This window comes from Sorex fumeus, unplaced genomic scaffold (assembly GCF_029834395.1).
Source record: "Sorex fumeus unplaced genomic scaffold, SorFum_2.1 ptg000003l, whole genome shotgun sequence".
Taxonomy (NCBI): domain Eukaryota; kingdom Metazoa; phylum Chordata; class Mammalia; order Eulipotyphla; family Soricidae; genus Sorex; species Sorex fumeus.
Window position 1 is genome coordinate 53,303,302 of NW_026606060.1, and position 22,507 is coordinate 53,325,808.

The following is a 22,507-nucleotide window of genomic DNA, read 5'->3' on the forward strand; positions in this document are numbered from 1 at the left end:
AGGGACACCTGAATACCTCTGGATATGCCCCAAACAAAAGCAAACAACAGCAACAACAACAACAACAACAAAACAAAATAGATCCTTTGACCTCTCTGCTAATCAAGAGGATTGGGGTTCTCCTCAGTCCTAAGGCCAAAGGCCAAAGCTTTTCTCCAAGATACATGTGCAAGACATCATTTCTAACCAAACAGGGGCATAATTCAATCCATGCGTATCCAAAAAAAAAAAAAAATAAGTAATAATAATAATATAAAAAGATGCTAACTGGCCAAGGGGGAGATCTGTTTACCACATACATTACAACTAGTTTTTCCATGAAGCAGTGGGCTATCTTGGAAGTCACTGCTCCTCACTAGTACTATGGACCATCTACTTACTTGTCAGAAATAACTGAAGAAGGAACACAGGGTCTCTGCAGACATAGCTCTTGAAAGTGATAGCTGCTGCTGTCGGAGAAGGCCTAAAAACTGTCTTGCTGCTCTGCCCTGTCCAAAAGGTCTGGGTTGAGGTCGAGGATGTAGCTCAGGGGCACTGCATGCTTTACAAACTGTGTTGGCCCTGGGGTCAGTCACAGCCACAAATACAAACGGAAATAGCTTAGCCAAAAGGAGGCTTTCTGCAAAGATAGATTATGGAAGCAACAAGATTTCTAGCACATTTTCGGGTAAAGTTTTACTCTGTGTACGTTATATGTAGCAGACAGGTCAGTAAAAATACATTATAGTAGATTTTAAAATATAAGTTGCTACAAACAATTTAAAACTACCTGAACTAAATAATTGAATAGCTCCATTATTTTAAGTTTTTCAAATTAAGGTAAATTAAAATGATTTAAGTTCATTTTTTCCATGATTCTAACATTCCTAGAGCTCTTCAGTGACAGTTGGCTAGTGGTTATAGTACTGATTCCCATAGATCTATAGTAATTGTAGTAATTAGGTCCTCTTGCTAAAGTGGTACTATAACTTTCTTACTGAAAAAAGTTGGAAAAGTGAGGGAAAACGGCTTATTCATGCAATGTACATATTGTTGCTACTATAGTCCGTATGCTAAAAGAATCACTGTCACTGTCACTGTCCTCCCATTGTTCATCGATTTGCTCGGGCAGGCCCAGTAACATCTCCATTGTGATACTTATTACTGTGTTTGGCATATTAGATATGTCACAGGTAGCTTGCCAGGCTTAGCCATGCAGGCAAGATACTCTTGATAGCTTGCTGGGCTCTCCGAGAGGGGCGGAGGAATCGAACCCGGGTTGGCTGCGTGCAAGGCAAACACCCTCCCCATTGTGCTATCACTCCAGCCCCCTTCTCTTATATTTCTATAAATAATAATATCCATTTTTAAAGTCTTAAAATTTATTATGATTTTATTTTATCCATCTTAATAGGATCAATTTCTATTTTGAGGGCTTATTATGTCAATTGTATTTTATAAGTAACTTATATTTTTGTGAATATATATTTGTATGAAAATTTATATAAACATTATGTCAACCCCTTTGGGGACCTACATGGTAATAATCTTTATATTCTTTAAGAGATGCTTCTTTTAAATAAATTAATAATGCAAGTTAAGAAAAGTTAATTGAAGAACTATAACCATGACGCTAGATATGGAAAAGAAAAAAAGAGAGCTATTTGTTTTAGTGCTAGAGTTTCAGATGTCTGACTCTTATTCACTTTCTAGGGACACCACCCACCTGGAGATTGAACCCTTCACTCTTCTTGGTGTCTGCGCTGGCCTCATCCCTTACCCTCATCATAACCAGTCCCCAAGGAACACCTATCAGTGTGCCATGGGGAAGCAAGCCATGGGTGAGATTTCCTTCTTGAATTTGGTTCCAAATACTTGCAGAAAAGACTTAGCATCTTTATTCTTACTAGGATGCCAGGTTTGCCAATTTAGGCATTACATGACGCTTGAACATAATCGAGCTCGGAGAGGTGCATGTGGAATAATTCAGTGCTTCTCGGTTACGTCTAAGGCTTAAACAAAATCGGGGAAACCCTTCTGAACTGGTTCCATTGAGCAGACAAGTACCTGTAATAAATGTCACAGTTATGGAAGGCAGCTAGGAAGAGAAACCCTGTAGCAGTTGTTCACCAGGAGAAGTAGAAAACAGGTGAAAAAAAAAAAAACGGGGGTGAAGGTCACCAAGGGAAAGGAAATAGAGACGTAGATGCTTGGTGTGCATCAGATTATGCTCGATAATTTTGGAACAGGGGCTTTCACCCTTTTCACATCTGTGAACCATCAGGTGGTGATTGAAAGACCTTCGGTCTAGGTGACGGTCATTGAAACCCATTTTATCTCTGCAGTTACATCTGTCGCTTCTCAAATAGCCACTTCTTGACACATAAATTTTCAAATTCATTTTTCTTGCTTTTTCTTACTTTTCTTTCATCCAACTCTCCATCCACTCATAACATTCATTGAACGTTAATTGTAACCTAGACACTGAAGTTGGAATCTGAAAATATTGATGCGCTAATGCCCTGTCCTCCAGCAGCGCATAATCTAGCAGGAGAGACCACCAAAATAGTAATTCGCCGTACTGTAGTCAGTGCAGTTAGAGAGCGATAGCCAGGATCTAAAGAAATCCAAGGAGGAAGGTCACTTAGGTTGCAGGGAACATCTCCTAGATAGAACTGAAACTGTGCCTTGATAGGCGGCTTCTAGAAGTCGTGGAATAGAAGCAAATACCACGTAGGAAAGTCTTACCTAACGCTTATTTGGGGTTGTGCTAGTGGGGCGGTGTGTTGAAGAGGAGTCCTTAAAAGAAATGCATAAAGGTGTCTGAACTTTATCTTGAAGGTGGTACAGAAGTCAAAAAAAAAAAAGTTATTTTAGTTACAAACTTTTTTTTTCTTTTACGGTGCTGGGGCTTGAACCCAAGGCCTCAGACGTTAATGTTTCTACCTCTGATCCACATCACTGACCCTGCTTATAAAACTTTTTTTTGAAGTATTTTTTTCAATAACTGTAATCCTAATAAATTTAATAAAATCTACCCACATGTATGCTTATGACATCAGTATGACCCGTCATCTCTGATTTAAAGTCTGATGCAAGGAACTACATAAAGAAACCATAAAAGGTTTTTTGTAGTGCCTTTGGATAACAGCCAGGATGCAGTTAGCTTCTCTGTTACAAAAATCAGCTGTTGGGGGCCACAACTTAGCAATTAAGAAACCCTAGTTTTCCTTACAGATAGCACATATTTCTTTCTGAGATTTTTATATTGCTCTTTGGTTTGCCACGAAGAAATAAGAAGCATGTTGTCCTGTTCCCATTTACCTGAATGATGTAATGCCTGGACAGCTCAGAACGATTCCCAGTGGGAAAATCTAAACAGCGGCTCATCAATTCAGCCTTTCCCATTCATCCTCGGCAGCAGAGCAGGCCGATTTCCCGCTTGTGCTTCTGACTTGCTAACAAGTGGAGATATACAGTACGGAACCCTGTGTGTCATGAAAGGGCTATCACTTCGACTGGATTTACCAAACCATTTTGTTTCATGATGTGAATCCCGGCTGAAACAATGCACCTTTTGTGCAGAACCTTCAGCAGAATTAACGGAAGACTAATCACTTTATCGCCAATGCCGCTTTTAGTGTGTTTGGAGACGGAAACAGAAAAGGCTGTCTCTATCTAGCTCCACTTTGGAGAGTCTTTTTTTTTTTTTTAATTTTCCAGAAGGAATCTAGAGACAAATAATACTTTTGGTTTTTGTCACTTCCTTTCCTGCAGGAAAAAAAAAAAGAAAGCCTTTATTTTGTGCCCATGAGTATCTGAAACGTTTGCTTCGTTACCACACACAGTTAAGCAGGATCAGTGTGTACAGAAAGCCAATTCAGTGTCTGTAGAGTTCTTTTGTAGTTTTCTGTGTGAAGGTTTTTTTTCTCGTTTTGTTTTGAGTGTCATTTGCAATTCATTGTCTGTGTTTTCTGAGGTTGGTGTATTCAGCTGCTCTGACCCTGGGTCCTGCACATTTAGCTCCTTGGATACAATCCGCTGACGTTACTGCTGACGCTAGGAAGACAAAAGCCACTGAATATCTTAAGTAATAATAATTATAAAAAAGCTTTTGTCACTGTTTGTTATTATAAAACACCTGACTGGAAAGAAAAGCAGTGAGATAAAAGTGCATTTAAAGTTAGCACATAATATGAGCGCATTTTTTTCCCTTTGGACACTGAAATAGCTGTAGAAGTATTGAGCGAGGTCTATATGAGAAAGACACAAAAGGAAGAGGTTGGCAGAGGGAAAAAGGAATCCCGCAGCAAAGACCCAGGCTCTCAAGAAGACCTAGTTCTCTGAGTTGGACTTCTCCCAGTCCAGCTATTTTATTGCGGTGCGGCTTTGACAACTGGAATCCAGGGAATCCTGTTTTAAACTTGTGCCTTTGTTGGTGACAATATGTAGCCTGGACTCCTTGTGAATTTCAGAACAATATTCATTTAAAACAATAATAATAGTTTGCATACTGAACCAGAGAGAGAGGGAGAGCTCAGTGGGCTGAATACGTGCTTTGCATGGGGTGGCCCAGGTTCGATCCCTTGCCCCACATGGGTCCCCAGTGCCACTGATGCATGGAGCTGGGAGTACTCCGAGTACCACCAAACCTAACCAAAGCATGAAACAGCATTTTAGTTGCTGTTCAACTTTGTTCATCCATGTGGGAAGTTGAAGACAGCAGCCTAGAATCATCCCTGAATTCCAGCCAGCTAGCCTAGAGTTTTTTTTTTTTAATCTACTATTCACCACAAGCTTCTCCCCCTCAACTGTATGAAGGAACAAGAGAAAGTAGTTTTCTCCTAACCCACAACAGGAGATCGAAGCAAAACAAACCCTGGAGACCAAGAACCTTCCCCTGATTGTTGGAGAGAGCTGACTGGAATCGAGTATGAGATGCCAGCAGAGGGGTAGTTCGAAGTTACTGTCATTAATGAAACCCAAGTTTCCGCATGGTGCTCCTTAGAAGCAGCTCCCTCCCGTGGCTGGGGCTGTGCTGTGCCAGGGTCAGAGTAAGCCGGCATGTAGGTGTGTGTGAAAGGGCCCAGGGCTCAGCCCCTCGCTGCTACAAGTAAGCCTGTGTGTCGGGGCCACGTTGGGCGCAGTCTCCCTGGCACCAGACACCGAGTTCACATGAGTCACGCTTTCATATCCTGCCCGTTTTATTAGTTGGCAATCCTCTAGTGGGGCACTTTCCCCTGTTAAAAAGGATCTTTCAGTCACTATCAGCGTAATTAATGAATATGCATCAGAAACCTCCCCGCGCCCCGGTTGCTTCTCACCACCCCCCCCCCCCCCGCCCCCTTTCCCCTTCAACTCCAAATTGCTGGAACTTTTTTTTTCTTTCTTTTTTTTTTTTCATATGTACTCGGGAACTAACACTGCTTCTGTTTTTGTTTTCAATAGTTGCTTTTCCTAAGCAGATTGCTCTTTCCCTTGTAGCCCTCCCCCCCGCCACACACACACTTTACAGTAGGATGGGATACAGTGCGACATTTTATTTCATTCAGCACTTTCTCCTCCCACACTTTCAGTTTGCGTGCGTGTGTGTGTGTGTGCGTGTGTGTGTGTGTGTACACGCATGTGTTTGTTTTCTTTGTCCATTTGGGACTCAAAATGAAAAGCAGTCTCGACCACATCATTGTCCCTGGAACTTCTTATTTATAATTCTGCTGTTGCTCAAAATATTTTTCTCAGTCATTGTAGCTGTTTTAGATATGAGCTCTCGTACTGTTTTCTGAGGCTAGAGTGTTAAAAAGGAATACTGGTAGAGGTACATGGTGATGTTGTGAGGCAATCATTAGTGGTTTTTTTCTTTAGTTACACCACTGATATTCATATTAATCATGATGTTGTGGCCAATACATGTCCAAATACTTGCATTTCTTTTTTTAGTCATACATAATAATGTGACTCCAGTTATACATGATAATCCCTGTTGATGGGAGGGTGAGTGTGTTTGGGCTCCACCTGGCAGGGGTCACTCCTGGCAGTGCTTGGGTTGCCGATCAGACCGCCTCTTACCCACTCTCCTCTCTTTCTCTCTCTGGAACAACAATACCTTTTTTGTTTTGTTTTTAGTTTGTTTCTGACAGAGAATTCTTGTTTTGGTGGCTTGTAAAAGGTTACGTTAGATCTTTTTATGCCATACTAAATTCTTGTGGACAGAAACTATCTTCTCTCCTTTTTTCCTTTTCGTTCTGCATCACAGGAGATGCCTTCCTGGGAGACTGTGTGGTCCACGCGGGGAGTATGTGTCTGTTAGTCATTGTTCTGTCTCTCTGCTGAGCTTAGCAGTAGCTCCACAGGTAGAGGAAGGAATTCTTATGTGTTCAAATCTCGGAGTACCTGAGATTTCATTGTTAAGAAACCAAATGCAGATTTTAGAAAAGAATCTTTCAAACAAAGGATGCAATTGGAAGGCTTTTCCAATATCATGTTAAGATTTACCATAAATTTTGTCTTTAAGTTCTTGCAAGAAGGGGGCAGGGGGAAGGGTAGATGAACCACTGTGTGTCTGGGTATAATTTGAAGACCGCTTCATCTAGATTAACAATCTGCTCTTGATTATTCTCTGTTCTGTATGACAGTGCTGTGAGGGAGGGGGGGAAGTATTTTTCAGCATATCAAAGTTTTTTAACTGAATTTTTTGTGATGAAGCTACAAAAAATTTTTAAGTAGGAAAGAGAAAATTCATAAAAAGGCAGTATTAACCTAACCATCATGTAAGCACGCTGGATGAAGGATTCTGCAAAACTTTGTATTTGGGTTACTTCTCTTAGATTATTTTTCATGTGGGGTAGGGGAGGGGAGGAGTAAGAGAGGGAAGGCATCCTCTTAAAATGCATTATTTAGAGTTGGTTTTTTTAAGAGTGTAACTTGCTTAAATTTCTTATGTAACATTAACAAATAAAAGTCTTGTAATATTAAAAAAAAAGTAAAAGGCTTACCATAAAGCCACAGTAAAAGTCAGTATGATCCTGACATAAGGGTGCATACAGTGTAGATGTACGAGTCCAGAAGTAGATGCACACATTTAACAGTGTAGATGTACGAGTCCAGAAGTAGATGCACACATTTAACAGCAACTGTTTTTTAATGCTGTGTCAGGTAAATATAAGACAAAACTGTAAAACTTAAGGAAATTTCATGACTTTGATATAGGGTTTCTTAAATACAAAGCATACTTTTTTTTTGGGGGGGGGTCACACCCGGCGATGCACAGGGCTCCTGGTTCTGCACTCAGGAGTCACTCCTGGCGGTGCTCAGGGGACCATATGGGATGCTGGGAATCAAACCCGGGTCAGCTGTATGTGAGGCAAACGCCCTACCCGCTGTGCTATCTCTCCAGCCTCCAAAGCATAAAATATTTTTAAAAGACTAAATAACTTGAACTTTTTTAAAATCAAAGTATTGATCTTTGAAATAGACACAGTTAAGTTCCAGAATTGGATACACTATTTGCGATGAATATCCCTGATAAAAAATTTGCATATGGGGGCTGGAACAGTAGCACAGCCGGTAGGGCGTTTGCCTTGCACGCGGCCAACCCGGGTTCGATTCCCAGCATCCCATATGCTCCCCTGAGCACTGCCAGAAGTAAATCCTGAGTGCAGAGCCAGCAGTAACCCCTCTGCATCGCCAGGTGTGATTGACCCCAAAAGCAAAAAAAAAAAAAAATTGCATATGTAGAACTCTAGGACAACTCAGTTTAAAGATGGGAAAAACAGATAATGAGCAGATATATCACAAGGAATTACAAGAGTGACCGATACACTTATGAAAATGTGTTCAACATTATTGATTATCAGGTAAATACAAATTGAAATTGAAATACTGCTACACAATTATTAGAAGGACATAGCAGAAAAAAAGACTGGCAAAGGGAGAATCTGAAACATTCACACTGCTTAGGAATTTCGAGTAGGGATGTAAACAGGTGTGACCGCTTTAGAAAATTAAGTATTTTTTTTTTTTTACACTTAATCATCCCCTTACCAAAGTACCCAGAAATTCCACTCCTGGGTATTTGGTCTGAAGAAATGAGTGTGGAAAGGACTTGTATGCCATATACCCACACGGTGGTTCTTACTGCAGTAAGAGGAGTGAACTGATGAACACCCACACACAGGAACCAAGAGTAGACATCACACGGACCTACATCCTGAATGGTTCATTCAGTAAGATACTAGGAAAGTCAAGCTAACCTATAACCTCGGATAAATTTAAGAACAAACAAAAGCAGATCGATGGTTGCTTGGGTCCAGGAACACAGGGAGGAGTTGGGGGTGCCACAGTGGGGTGAGTTTTGGTGCACACCCAACAGCCCTGTCTCTTGTGCTCCCACTTCTGTGCCTGGGTCGGGGGCCATGCAGTGATGGTGATTGCACTGGGGTGGGCTGCGCTCAGGAACCGGGACCCCTGGGTGGTCTCTGCCCCTCTCTCCCCCGCTAATGTTCTCATTGTGATTGTGGGAATTTCAGAAGTGTATATATCTGTCAGAACTCATCAATTGATTTATTATAAGAGGCTGAAGTTTGCTGTAATACGTAATGTTGAGAGATTAAATAGATTGGGGGATGGAAGAAGAAAATGGTTAAATAAATACAGAAAACTTTTCACTGCACAAGCTCTTCACATCCTTGCAACCTTAACGCATTTCACTTTTGAATAAAAAAAGTTTTTATTTTTTCACCTTACCATATATAGCTTTCTCTGCCAACTTGTGACTTAAGAAAGTTATGATTGGGCCAAAGAGATAGTCCAGTGGGTGGGGCTCTTGCCTTGCATGTGGCCAACCCAAGTTTGATGCCTGGCCCTCCTTACAGTCCTCCTGAGCAGTGCTGGATGTGGCCCAAATCCCTCTTCAACCCCCTGTCCAAAAAGAGTAATGACCAAGGAAATCTGTCTTTGTAAGAAATACTATGCCCTTAGTAGTAAGGAAAGGACATCCTTGAAACTATAGGGATGAGGCAGAAGCAGCAGCCTAAAGATGTTCTCTCTGGGATAGTTTTTATCTTTGCGAGTTCCTTTAAAGGGACCCCAAGCGGGCTCAGTGTTATGACAATGAGGCTCAAGTGTCGGCATCGAGAAATGGCGTCATCCTAGTTAGTGCATGTATTTCCCCCAGACTAGTTTTATAATTCAGTTTCTCTTTGGCATTTTTTAAAATTTTAAAATCGTTTTTATTTTTGTTTTGTGAGCACAGTGGTGACCAGTGGTGGTGCTCAGGGGACCAGGTGGTGCTGGGGATCGAGCCTGGGCTTCCTACATGCACAGCCTGTGCTCTGGCCTGTGACTCTCTCTCCAGCCCAGTGTGCAGTTTCTGGATAAAATGTCGGACAGCACAGCTGGCAGAGTTGGCTCCGGGGGGTAGAGTAGTTGCCTTCAGGAGTGCCGGGTGAGATGCCCAGTGCCACCATGTGTGATCCTGAGCACTGAGCCAGGTGTGTTCCTCCCGACCCCTCTCCCCAACAACCCAACTTTCTTATTGGCAAAAAGCTAATCGTGTTCTTTATAAAAATTGTGGTAGGGGAGGGCAGGGGTGTGAAGTTTTATGGTATAGAAGTTCCAGTGATAAATTGGTGTTTGGTTTTTGCCATGCTGGGGATTGAACCCAGGACCTCATACTGGCAAGTGCTGTCCACCGAAGCACCTCTGGGGCATTATAAAACATGCTTTGACCTACATCCCCATCATCGGTGCCACTAAAAAATAATTCTAAAACTTATTCATGTGCTTTTCTTTTTTTCTTTTCTTTTCTTTCTTTCCTTTTTTTTTTTTTTTTTTGGTCTTCTAAGAAAAATTTCTAATTAGCACTTCAGCGCCAAATGTTTTGCTGGCCCTTTTTGTTATTCACCCATTCAGTGTCTGTGGTAAGGCCCAAGAATTAGGTCCTGGGCCTTGTAGCACAATTGATAGCAGGATCCAGCGTCTCTCACCGTTGTTTAGAGAGGTAGCCACTTATGCTTCTCTGCCACGTAGTAATGCTTGTCTCTGGCTTCAGAAGACACGTTTGGCAGCCTGGTGGGGCATTGCCTGAGCCCTCCCCTCAATCTGGGAGAAGCGTGCAACTGGAACCCAAGTCTCCACATAAATTCTCAGTGACTTCGTCTGATAGAGCAAACTCTTTGTGAGTGAACTTTACCATCAGTCAGGCAGTGGAGACTTGATTCCTGTCGCAGCGAGTGATCTATTACCAGGTGTCCTGTCCAGTTTATTAGTTGGCACTAAAATAACAGAATTCAATGGAAGCTTATAATGTAACTTGACAGAAAGCTTTTGGGGTGTAGTTTAGGTACAGTGTTTCAGTGGAGTCTCTGATCAAGCTTCTAGAGATGAAGGCAAAATGCGATTAATTTCACTGCTTTAAGGACACAAGTGAGGACAAAGAAGACCGGGGGTCAGGGAATAAATACTGAGCTGTTTGCACTTTGCCACTGCTGCTGTTGCTTTCAGGATTGTGGTGTTCAGGCTGGTCTCGGGGGCCCTGAGTATTGGGACTGGGTGATACCTGGTGGCCATACGGGATTGGGGATTAAACACATGAGCCCCATTGTCAACCCGAGACAGTCTTGACGACATGTTTTGTGTTGGAATTTCATTCCATGGAATGGCACCTGGGTTTCTCAGGAGCGTGAGTGTTGAGAGTGTGTCGCCATGGGGGCAGAGAGGAGCTTCGGGCTGACTCGGCTCATCTGACGTGAGCGTGTGCCCTGCCATCTCAGTCAATCCGGCATCTGGGAGAAATCAGGGGCTCAGTGGCCCCACGTGAGCTGGCAAGTCAGCTGAGCCTGAGTTTCTCAGTTCGACAGTCTCTCCAGGGGGACCAACTGTTCACAAGCCCAGGGGAGGGAAATGCTTTGGTCCAGGCTGGGTCTGAACCCCCGCGAAGCCCTGAAAGAAAATTGGCAACATTCTGATTTCACCGACAGAAATTTTATTTTATTTATTATTCATTTATTTTCCTAGTGGTTCTTTATGTATAAGGTAGGGTTGAAGCAGTTGTTACAAGGTAAAAGGGAGACACAGTACACAACTGTTATTTGTACAGGTTTAGAACAGAAAACTGCATAGGGAGAGGTCAGCTCTCAGCACAAACTAGCAACTCAACCACAATAATTTACCTTTAGAGATGATTTCTTTCTTCTCAGCTGTGACACTGCTTTTACAATATGCAAAAACACAAACAGAACTCCCCAAGATCTCACATTCATCCTACACTGAATTTGACAACATTTGTTATTAAATTTATTCAAGTTTTACTAACATTTAAGAACTAAAGAAATGGAGAGCTGTACCAAGGTAGTTACATCATTTATCACAAAAGTTTTAAAGTATCGCTTCTATCTTTTGATGGTAGCACCCTTCGTGGTCTCAGGGGGAAAGGCCGATTGTCAAGGAGGGACCAGTCCATTCCTTTTTTTTTTTTTAAACCTAGTAGTACTTCTATTTATTCAGCCATTGATTAAGCTGTTTGAATTGGGCATGAACTCCACATTACTTTTTTTTTAATTGAATCACCGTGAGATAGTTACAAAGCTTTCTTTGAGATTCAACCCTACAATGACCAAACACCCATCCCTCCACCAGTGTACATTTTCCACCATCAATGTCCCCAGTATATCCCGTCCCCTCTTCCCCCTCCATCCCAGTCCTCACCCTGCCTTCGTGGCAGGTAATTTCCCCAATTTCTCTCTCTACTTTTGGGCATTATGTTTTGCTTGAATTTTCCCAACACTATTTAAGCCTGCCTGCCAGGGGCAGATGTTAGGTCATTTATTATCCATTGCTCATTTTGAATATCATGGGTGTCATTTTGAATATCATGGGGATATCATGACTGCACATTTCTGGAATCCATAGATTGTAAATGGTTGGGTTCCAGAGACATTTCTATAGGGCACTAATCCAATTTTTTATTCAATTGGGCGTCTCTGGACCAGTACTGTTGGTGCACCTAGATGGTGCCTGGAGGCACATTGTGGGTGTGACAGCCTGGTCAGTGGGCGGGGAGCGGGGGAGGGACAGCCCAGCACTTCTGCTGCCATGCAGCATGGAGATTTAGTCCTGGAACCCGCATACCTGGGCCTTGGCTTGTGGAAGCTCTTGGTCACTGGGATTCCTTCTATAGTAGGTGCAGAGACTGCACGTGCTCCGTCTAGGGTGCCCCGGTGAAATGGCTCGGTATGGGGCCCAGAGAGATCTCTGGCTCTGTGGTGTCTTCCAGGACTTGTTGCTATGTCTCTTGACCAGGTCCCAGCCCATTCCTAATTGCACGAGGCCCACATTCCTTCTGGAAGGAACCATGCCTCTCCGTATTGACCATCAAACTTTGGCACAGAGTAGATGTTTACTAACTGCTTAATAAATGAAGGGTTACGCAAATGAAGGAACACAATCCTCTTTCACTTGAATTCTCATTGTTTTCTATTCTTTTCCTTCTACTACCTTCTTTTTTCATTTTGGACTTTAGTAATTTTTTGTTGGTGCCCCAGTATAGGACCCCTCACCTGTCCTGTTGTCATGTTGTTCTCCAATTACCTTCCCAGCGACTAGAAATGTGCCTGGAAAATCGCAACACCAAACCCAAAATTGTTGACTTACTTGTGAAGTTAACCAGTGAGACTAAAATTCCTCAAATGAAATTGACTGGATAAACCCCAGGAGCTAAAGTTACTTATATTGGCATCGATGTCCTTTGGTCTGTGTAGTATGACTTCTCTGCTTTATAGGCATTTAAATATTACTAAGACAGATTTTCCTGAAAGTTGATAGCCATTAAGATAGTATTGCTTTTGAAATGTTTGACCTGAAGATTATTTTTATTATAATTAGTGAAACTAATATCTTAATCACTGTATTTAGCTCTACTTGATTATTTCACATGCTAGAATGTTGCATTTTGTTTTCCCCAATATAATAAAGGTACCATTGGATACAACCAGCGGAACAGAATTGATACGCTCATGTATTTACTTGCATATCCACAAAAACCCATGGTTAAGACAAAGACCATTGAGTTGATAGAATTCGAGAAATTACCAGCTGGACAGAATGCCACCGTTGCCGTGATGAGTTACAGTGGCTATGATATTGAAGACGCTCTTGTCTTAAACAAGGCCTCTCTGGACAGAGGTAAGGAAATTTTCACGATTCTGACAACAAAGTTGCTTTGTAAAATATGAAGCACAGGATGATCAACATAAGTCACTTGGTGTCAAATTATTGTTTCAAATGATTTTAATTTTATGATCTGTGAGTGAATGAGAAGTGATGTTTTGGTGGTCCCTTTTTAAAATAAACATTAAATAGAAATAATTTGTTAATTGTACTACTAAGGAATCTTGGCTTTCTTTAGCTGTTTTACTTTACTGGTCATTTGAGACACTGGCTTAGTAGAAGTCATGTAAGAACTTGTGTTTTCTAGCAGTGATTAGAATAAATACCTTTTTCATCTATCCACTGATAAATTGAGCAGCAAACGTATTTGAGAGACAGTATTTGTATTTAAAAGGCTATTTCTATTAATTGTATCTGTCAGTACAGTGTTAAATCTTTTTCTGTTGGCAAAATGATAAAAGCTAAAAATAACATTTTCAAAAACCTCGCCTTATAGTTTTCCTGCTTTCTTTCTCAGTTTGTGACAACTTATTTTCACAAGCCCTCGGTTCATGGTTTGTGAGCTATCGCCCGGTCTGAAGTTTGACTTCTCTCTTCATAATCTCTGTTTCCTCCTTTCCCTTTCTGGCACACCCACTCTGCCTGCCCCTTCACTCTCTGTAGTTGCTAGGCAGCCATAATAGTACCCCTAGACATGTGTCTTTGGCATTAATGTTGGCTGCACTTAATTTATGCCTCTTTTTTCCTCCAAATGACAACAGCCATGCTTTAAAACTCGCTGTTTTCCTTTCTGATTAACTGGTAACGTTGATGTGGAAATCTGAAGACTTTGTGATGTCTGTCAGAACTCGGCAACACCATTTAGTGATCTGGGTTTGCGTTTTCCAGCTTTTAGGCTACCACCTGTGAATAAAAGGTCCCTTTGCATTTAGAAGGAAGCACGCCTTGATTTCATGCAGTTCAGGCTCACACTGCACTCCAGCACGTTGGCGTTAACGGCCATTGTACGAAAGTTCAAGATCATGTAATGTTTCCAAAGCAGCTGGCTCTCGGGCTGAATTTATTATGCCCAAAGACAATTCAGTGGGTGCCAGGATGACTGAGACCTTGCTCGGAGACACGCCAACATCTTCATCCATGTCGGAGGGGAGTGGCAGGATGTTGCATCCACAGTCACCTTTATATTTTAAAAATTACATCCATGCAGCTGAGATATCGTTTAGAAATGGGCTGCACTGGGATTCATCTCCTAAATTCACATTCTTAGATTTCTCAGGAGACTTTTGCTTTAGGTGGAGAACTATAAGCAAAGGATTTTTCAGCCCTGGTTGGATTTCATCTGCTGGCATTTAATCTGAAGACGTTTTTCTATTTAAGTGAGCTCTGACATGGCTCATTGTATCCTGGGGGAGATTGGACAAGAGAATCATGTTTAAAATAACTGCTTCGCCAAAGGGCAAATGAAAGAAATGTAACCTCACAATCTTGGGAAATTGTATTTAGCATTGAAGGACTGACTGCTCTTTTGGGCAATTTTACAACTGATTCGTCTTCTCTGTGGTGTTGAGTGATTGAGTCTTTTACTCTATCTCAAGATATCCTTCTGTTCATTTTACTTATTTTTCTTAGATTATTCATTGATTTCGAGACTTTTTCTTCATCGCTTTTTCTTTCATATTTGTAAATGTGACTTTAAAAAATACGATCAAATTAAATTAAATTCTTCATGGTAGGTAAATTACCTCTCCTATTAAAATCATTTTATTGCTTCTTTCCCATTTTCTTCCCTAGAGGGAAAATTACTTCTTTTGTTTGTTAGTTAAGGAATTTTCTTTTCATGGCAAAATCAGAAAAAGAGAACAAAATTCCAATTTAATTATTTAAAATAAAAGAAAAACTTGCCAGAGAAAATTAGCAGAAGTTCTGTACCCAAGGGATGTAGCCAAAGAATCCTGACTGAATCAGTGAACTTGGTCTGTCCTCAAGCCTGTCCCCATCTTTTGGGGGGACCCCATCCACATAGTTTCTCTGAACTCTCCCTCCTGGTGGAGGGGTTGAGCTTGGTGATCCCTGAGGCCTTTTTCTATTCTCACCTGCCTCAACTCTACTAGAAGTGAACCTCAGTGACACTCTTAGATTTCTCGCACCTGCCTTCCCCTTACCAAGGATTGCATTTTCCATACTGGAAAATGGCTGTAGAGATTCCAGGGTTTTTACGCACAGTACAGAAGTACTTGGTTTGAGGGTCCCGGATTATCCAAGTGTAAAGCAGTTTGGGGTGGTGGGGTGGCGGGAGCAAGAAGTTGAGGTAAAGTGGACAATACCAGATTGCCTAATACGAGGAATTGGTATTTTGTCGTACTCAATTCCAAATTGAGTTCTGATAACCCCTTTGTTTCCATTTTAGGCTTTGGGCGTTGCCTGGTATATAAAAATGCTAAATGCACATTGAAAAGATACACCAATCAGACTTTTGATAAAGTGATGGGGCCGATATTGGATGCTGCAACAAGGAAACCCATCTGGCGACACGAGATTTTAGATGCGGATGGTATTTGTTCTCCAGGTAAAAGCAAAAAAGTTTTCCTTTTTGAAATTATGAAAGTTATTCGACAATATTTCTGAATATTTGGTGAGCACAGTAGGAAGTAAACCTGCAAATCCATTGTTTCCTTCTTACTCTGAGTGTGTTCCTGTCCGATGAATTTCTTTTCAGTTTCAGTCTGTTTCTCTACGCAGGTATCTTTACAGAGCAGTAACCTCGCCTTTCTTTCATTTAATCTTTTTTAGGGTTCTGGGGATGGAACCCCAGGCCTCAAGTGCTTTTGTTGCTGAGTGGCAAGACAGCCCTGCAGTCACCTGTTCTAATATACTTTTCTAGTTTTATCATTGTGAATCCTGAGAAAGCCTCCTTAAGAAAATACTTGGTCAATCATGGCTCTGCATGTGCACTAGTGTGCCGTCATTTGTGCCCTTCGCTTATACTCTTAGAGGCTCCCCCCTTGCAACAGCATCACCGCACTGTAGTTACAGACTGGTCATGAATTTTGTGATGCAGCCCAGAGCCCTGGCCCCTGGGAGCCTCAGCGACCAGCGTGCGAGACTGCTGTGGATCGCAGGATTACATGCAGACCCATACCAGTTGGTGTCAGACACTTTATTTATTTATTTATTTATTTTTCCAGTCCCACAATCGTTTATTATAAAGATGAACCCAATGCACACTAGAGGCTCATCGGTAGGAATCCTCTAGCTGTGAGGCCTCCAGTAGCAAGAAGATTGCTCTCCCAGCAGTTGTATAGGTAGCACTTGACAGCAAGAAAACCGGATATAGCCATAAAAATTGGGGTAGCATTCCCCAAGGAAGTGGGCGGTCAGGGAAGGGGAAGAGGAAAGCAACAGTGGACAGGCTGCTACACATGTCCTGTCGCATGAGAATTGAAGGAACTGAAAGGACACCCAGGTCGGGGCGTGGAGCTCTCTGAATATGAGCGTGAGGATGAACAGGGCCAGGGGCAAGGTCTTGCGGCCTTGATACTCTTTTCATTATGGCTCTAAAAGCAGTGATGGACGGAGTAGAAGGGAGTGAGCCCAAGGAGAGAGACCAACCAAGAGCTCTTGCAGCATGCCAGCCTGCCAGGCCCAGGCTGAGAATGACACAAGGGCTGTAGAGGGCCAGGCATGAGGAAGAGAGATCTTCCCCACCTTGAGGGCACGCGCCGGTAGCCATGCACTGCACAGCAGCTTTTTCCCGTCCTCTCTCGAGTTTCTGGAGAATTCCACTCCTAACCTAGGCTACGTGGCTGAGAAAGTGCCATAACAGGACTATAGCAGTTGTTCTTTGGAAATTGTGAAAATGTACAATACAACAGTGGGACTAGCCAGAAAATCGAACAGAGGTTTTGGTGACGAATTTTTGATTGAACTAACTGTTAATAACAGTAAGTGGTTGAAACCTGTCCTAGTTCCCCAAGATAGAGATAGATAGCTATGTAGAAATATGTGACATTACTACTTATTGTCATGATGGTGTTTTATTATCAGTACTACACGGTAGCACTGTCCTCCCGTTGTTCATCGATTTGCTCAAGTGGGCACCAGTAACATCTCACAACAAATTGTGAAATTTGTTGTTACTGTTTTTGGCATATTGAATATGTCACGGGTCGCTTGCCAGGCTTTGCCTTGCGGGCTGGATACTCTCGGTAGCTTGCAGGGCTTTCCGAGAGGGGCGGAGGAATCGAACCCGGGTCGCCGTGTGCAAGGCAAATGCCCTACCCGCTGTGCTATCGCTCCAGTTTTATTATTAGTGTGGTCAATTTCCTGATTTCATCCACTGTGTCCTTAGTGTGATTTTTTTTTTTTTCAAAAAGTCTACAGAATTATAGATGAGGACTGGGGAGAAAGGAGGTGGGTAGACTCTTGTCTTGTATGTGGCTGACCCAGAGTTGATCCCCAGCACCAAATATGGTCCTTGGAGACTACTAGAACTGATGCCTGAGCACAGAGTTAGGAGTATCTCCCGAGTACTGTCAGGTGTGACCCCCCCAAAGCCTAAAAAAGTGAAAAAGCAAAATTGCAGATGAGCTCTGTTGAACTCCACGTCCCCCTGTATAGACTCAGTTGTTTTTCCTCCATGCCTGAGTCTTGTGGGAGTCTAATCACATCGTCTCATCCTCCACTAATCTTTGCATCCCACACAGGTAATAGTGACAGACCTAACATATTGCTCTCTTTTTTAGGTGAGAAGGTGGAAAATAAACAGGTGCTCGTCAACAAGTCCATGCCCACGGTGACTCAGATTCCTCTGGAAGGAAGCAGCGCCCCTCAGCAACCGCAGTACAAAGACGTGCCGATCACGTACGTACTGCTTGTGCCTTGGAAATAGAAAGTTGTTTTGTTTTATTTCATAAGAAGGAATAGGGGAAAGTGGAAGTTAGCTCCTAGAGTTGGAGGGCCAGAGATAGCAATCTAGCATACGAATATTGGCCATGAAGACAGTGTGGCAGAGGAGGCAAAATTAGGCCGTGGGATCACCTAGACCTTCCACCTGGGTTTGAATTCTGGGCCAGAATGTGTATAAATGATTCCAGGTGAACGGAATAGCCAGAGGAAGAGCTGATGAACAGGTTAAAATACTTAGGTCCAAAGAGATTGCTTGATTCATATAAGCTAACATACCACACAGCTCCACAGGGACCTGGGAAGGAGACAGACTCCTCCCAGTCCCACCTCTTGGTCAGTGGCCCCATCACACAGTCATCTGCAGCAGATACCTGCCTGCTTCCTGCCACCCACACCAGTTCAGCAGAGCCCAGAGCTTCTCTCACTTGGCTAGTGCCCTTCCCCCCTCTGACAGCTGAGCCATCCTGGTCCAGCTCTCCATGACAGGAGCAGCCTCAAGCCTCCCACCTCACCACACCCTCAGCCTCCTGAGGCTTTTCTGAGAGTAACCCAGGCTATTCTTGTGTCGATACGATAAAACACAAGTACACAGAGTCAAAATCTCAATGACAGTCTTGTCTGTGGGATGGAGGCCAAGCAGAGCACTATCACAAGACCATCCACAAGCCTTCACTTGTGCTTCTACACACTGGGCCCTGCATTTCCAGTAAACTCTTTGACCTCTGACACGTCCTGGACCTCTGTGCATTGGCTCACATTTCCCACTCTGCCTTTAATGTCTTTCATTTTCTTTTTACTTTTTGGCTTTTTGGGTCACACCCGGAGATGCTCAGGGGTTACTCCTGTCTTTGCACTCAATAATTATTCCTGGCGGTGCTCAGGGGACCATATGGGATGCTGGGAATCGAACCCGGGTCGGCCACATGCAAGGCAAACACCCTACCCACTGTGTTATTGCTCCAGCCCCTCTGCCTGGAAGGTCTTGACCGTGATTGGGTATCTGTGGTGTCTGCTCTTGGATCTTCACCTCTAGGAGTGAGTCTCTGGCTGCCGTCAGAGACTTACTATCCCATTCTGCCCACAGCCAGGCACGTTCCCACTCTGCCCTTTCTCTCTCCTCTCAGCAGATTGCGAGTTCCTTTTGAACAGGAGTCAACTCTATTCTGTCTAGAGCCTGGGGGGGATCTGGCACACAGTAGGAGATTAATAATGTTTGTTATACAAAGTAACATGAGGGGTGGGGTGGATGAAAACAAGGAGAACAGGAGAAGTTCTGGTTTTTTTTGGGGGGGGTTGATTTATCATTAGTTTAAATAGCATGGAAACAGCCATATATAAAGAGTCATCGGGAACTCAGGACAGTCTGGCAGCTTCAGGGCAAATCTCAGGTCTGCCTCTCCTTGTTGATGTGTCGTGGCAAAGTTCTTAACGTCTCCAGGCATCATTTTTCCTTGGCTAAGATGAGGAGTAGCAGTATGGAAATACTATGTGTGGTGGAGATTTGACCTGCCTCATAAGTGCTTATAAATGTCAACCATGGACGGTAATGGGAAATTATAAATGTTGAATTCAGTGCTGCAAAGGAAAGTCATTTTGGGGTGCTTCAGTCAGGAATATCAAAATATGATGTGGCGGGTATTAAATAGGGGAAAATAGTTCACAGAAGGCAGTTTAAAATTACTTGGTTTTGTTACTTCCTTTTAATATTAGCTACAAAGGGGCAACAGATTCATATATTGAGAAAGTGATGATATCTTCAAATGCCGAAGATGCTTTCCTGATCAAAATGCTCTTGAGACAGACAAGACGCCCAGAGATTGGGGATAAATTCAGCAGTCGTCATGGGCAAAAAGGTACGTTGCTTCATTTTTAAACTTGTTTATATAATGAAATATCTAAAATATTTATTAGCCAACTAGGTGAGAACTATAGGTCTACCTTGTCAAAATAGGAGTTTGGAAAGCTATTCTCAAAAAAAAAAGTGCTCTTATTTTAGTTCTCAGATTAACCTATCTTTTTTTTAAATTTTTTTATTTTATAAGGTGGTTCACAATATTTGATAACAGTTAATATTCAAACACCAATCCCACCACCAAATTTGGGATGTTTCCATCCCAAGCCTCAATCCCTGTCCCAAAGCACAACCAATATGATATAGTTTATATTGTCTGTTATGGAAAACCGCAGAAAATGCTACAAAAAAGTATCCATCGAGGAAATAGTGTGAAGATTGTTCTATTTTGGCAGGATCCATTAAGACATTCTTTAGAATAACTCTGACATATTGTTAAAGGTTGAGTGTGAACTTTCATATACATATCTAAAACTATGTGTGTATATATATATATTGAATATAATATATATATATATATATATATATATATATATATATCCCTCTATGATCTGTTGCCTAGTATCTGAACCCCATTAAGTGTGTTTTGGTACTTATGGAGACTGGGCAGGGAGTGTCTTATGATGTGTCGCGTGGTCCAGGAATAGGTTCACTCTTACATGAGGCTCTGCCTGAGCATGTGGGTAATGGCCTTGAGCATGGCGGCGGTTGGGTTCTGGAGGTTTTTGGCTACTGGGGCTGGATCCCTTGGGGTGGGGAGGGCTCTCACCTGCCCCCCTCTGGGGCCCCCCTAGTGAAGCAGCCTGGTATAGAGTCCGGTGTCATGGCTATGACGGGCATCATGTTGCTCCGTTCTGTTAGAAAAAGCTGTGTGATATGGATGGTGGCCCATGAGGAGATTCAGATTAACCTATCTTTTAGTGACATTTAAAAATGTACTTTAGGCTTTACTTCTGTCTGCCATAGATCTCGTTCAGCAACTCTTAACCTAAAATTATATTTATAAGCACATCCCAGATGAATGCCTATTAAAGTACAGGTAGCTACTTTAAAAAGTAGCCATTTTATGCGTGTTTTAAATGAAAGAATTCAAGAAGAGCTATACACCTTTCAAAAAATCTTTGTTTTGAATTCGTTTATAAATGTCCAATACCCTGGATCCTTAATATCAGAGTATTGTGAGAAGAGTCGAAAGCCAGCGTACATTTCTGTGATTGTCCACTGTGTTCCAGGTCCACTAACCTTCGCAAGAACAGAGACCACGTTCTTATATTTTCATAAAGCCTCAGTGAGCCTTTCTCATAGTAGACACTTGATAGTAGACACCCACATAACTATTGGGTATGTGGGTACATTGAAGGGATGGAAATGAAATTGGGTAAATTCCTTTTCAGTAAATTTTCATCTGTATATTATCTGTGGGTGCATATATTTGTAGTGTGGACAAAACACTACTTTAGAAATGAAAACCAATTGACCAGTAAGTTCCTGTAGACACAGTGAGCCATTGTGCTATAGTTTTGGGGGGGGCTGTTGGTGTCCTAGGCGGGGTCTAGGCAGACCCCGTTTCCAACTGCAGCTACAGCGTAACAGGTCTGTTCCATTTTTGTGGCCTCAGCTTGTATGTCTGTGTGGAACGGGAAGGGTTCCTCCTGGGGCCAGTTGACCTCTCACTTGTTGTGAGGTGTTTATCTTGTTTTTAGTTTTCAGGTAGTTTTTAATCCAAGGGGAAAACCTTTTGATTGGCCTAAATTCCCTTGATAGTCCCTTCTCTTAGAGTTTGATCAAATTTATTGAAATGATCTAGTGGAAAACAAACAGAAAAAAGAGTTAGTATACACTTTTTACCCGCACGGCAAAGCCTGGCAAGCTACCTGTGACGTATTCTATATGCCAAACACAGTAACAAGTCTCACAGTGTTACTGGGCCCACTCAAGCAAATCGATGAACAACGGGAGGACAGTGACAGTGACACTTTTTACACTGTGTACACTGAGTAGGAAAGTGGAAAGAACGATGACATCTTGGTCAAGACTAGAATTCTTGACTGAAAAATCCTTTTCCCTAGGGTTTCCAATAGTATCACTACATTCTCATCCAGATTCCGTGTTGCTCGTGAATTAAAGCTTCATTCTTCCTGATTGTGTGTGCGCCTCGTGTGTGTGTATATGTGTGTGCATTCACGCACGTCCTATTTCTCTTTCCTTCTTTTTCTCTCTCCTTCCTTCTCTGTTCCTCTCCCTTTGAAAGGTTCTACTATCTTCTGTTCTTGGATTTCTGAAATTTCTGATGCCTTTTTTCCCTACTAGGATATCAGGGTCTTGGAGGTGTGTGTGTGTGTGTTTGGGGGGGGGGAATGGGAGGAAAGGAAGGGGGCTCCCAAGCAGTGCTCAGAAGGGCTGGGGGGCCCTACTGGCAGTTCTCAGCCAACTGGACAGCCAACTAAAATGTTTCTATTGTAATATTTTAAGCCTATCATTTTTAATTTTGAATTTAATTTGTGCAGAATCAAGTGTATAATTGTAATTTTCGGCCTTAACTGTTTGGGTTTTAGACTTTAAAGATTTTCTTTTTCGTGTTCTTAGGTTCCTGATTTTCTTACCCTC

The 22,507-nt window shown here is 42.4% G+C and overlaps 1 protein-coding gene across 1 annotated transcript in view; it reads left to right on the forward strand.

Moving 5' to 3' along the window:
• The window catches only part of POLR3B (RNA polymerase III subunit B), a 111,218-nt gene that overhangs the window by 62,958 nt on the left and 25,753 nt on the right, over positions 1 to 22,507 (forward strand). Inside the window, exons 19-23 of the mRNA XM_056118720.1 lie at positions 1,693 to 1,820; positions 12,949 to 13,158; positions 15,551 to 15,709; positions 17,886 to 18,003; positions 19,759 to 19,901. Coding sequence (XP_055974695.1) covers positions 1,693 to 1,820; positions 12,949 to 13,158; positions 15,551 to 15,709; positions 17,886 to 18,003; positions 19,759 to 19,901 — 758 coding nt within the window. The remainder of the gene's footprint in view (positions 1 to 1,692; positions 1,821 to 12,948; positions 13,159 to 15,550; positions 15,710 to 17,885; positions 18,004 to 19,758; positions 19,902 to 22,507) is intronic.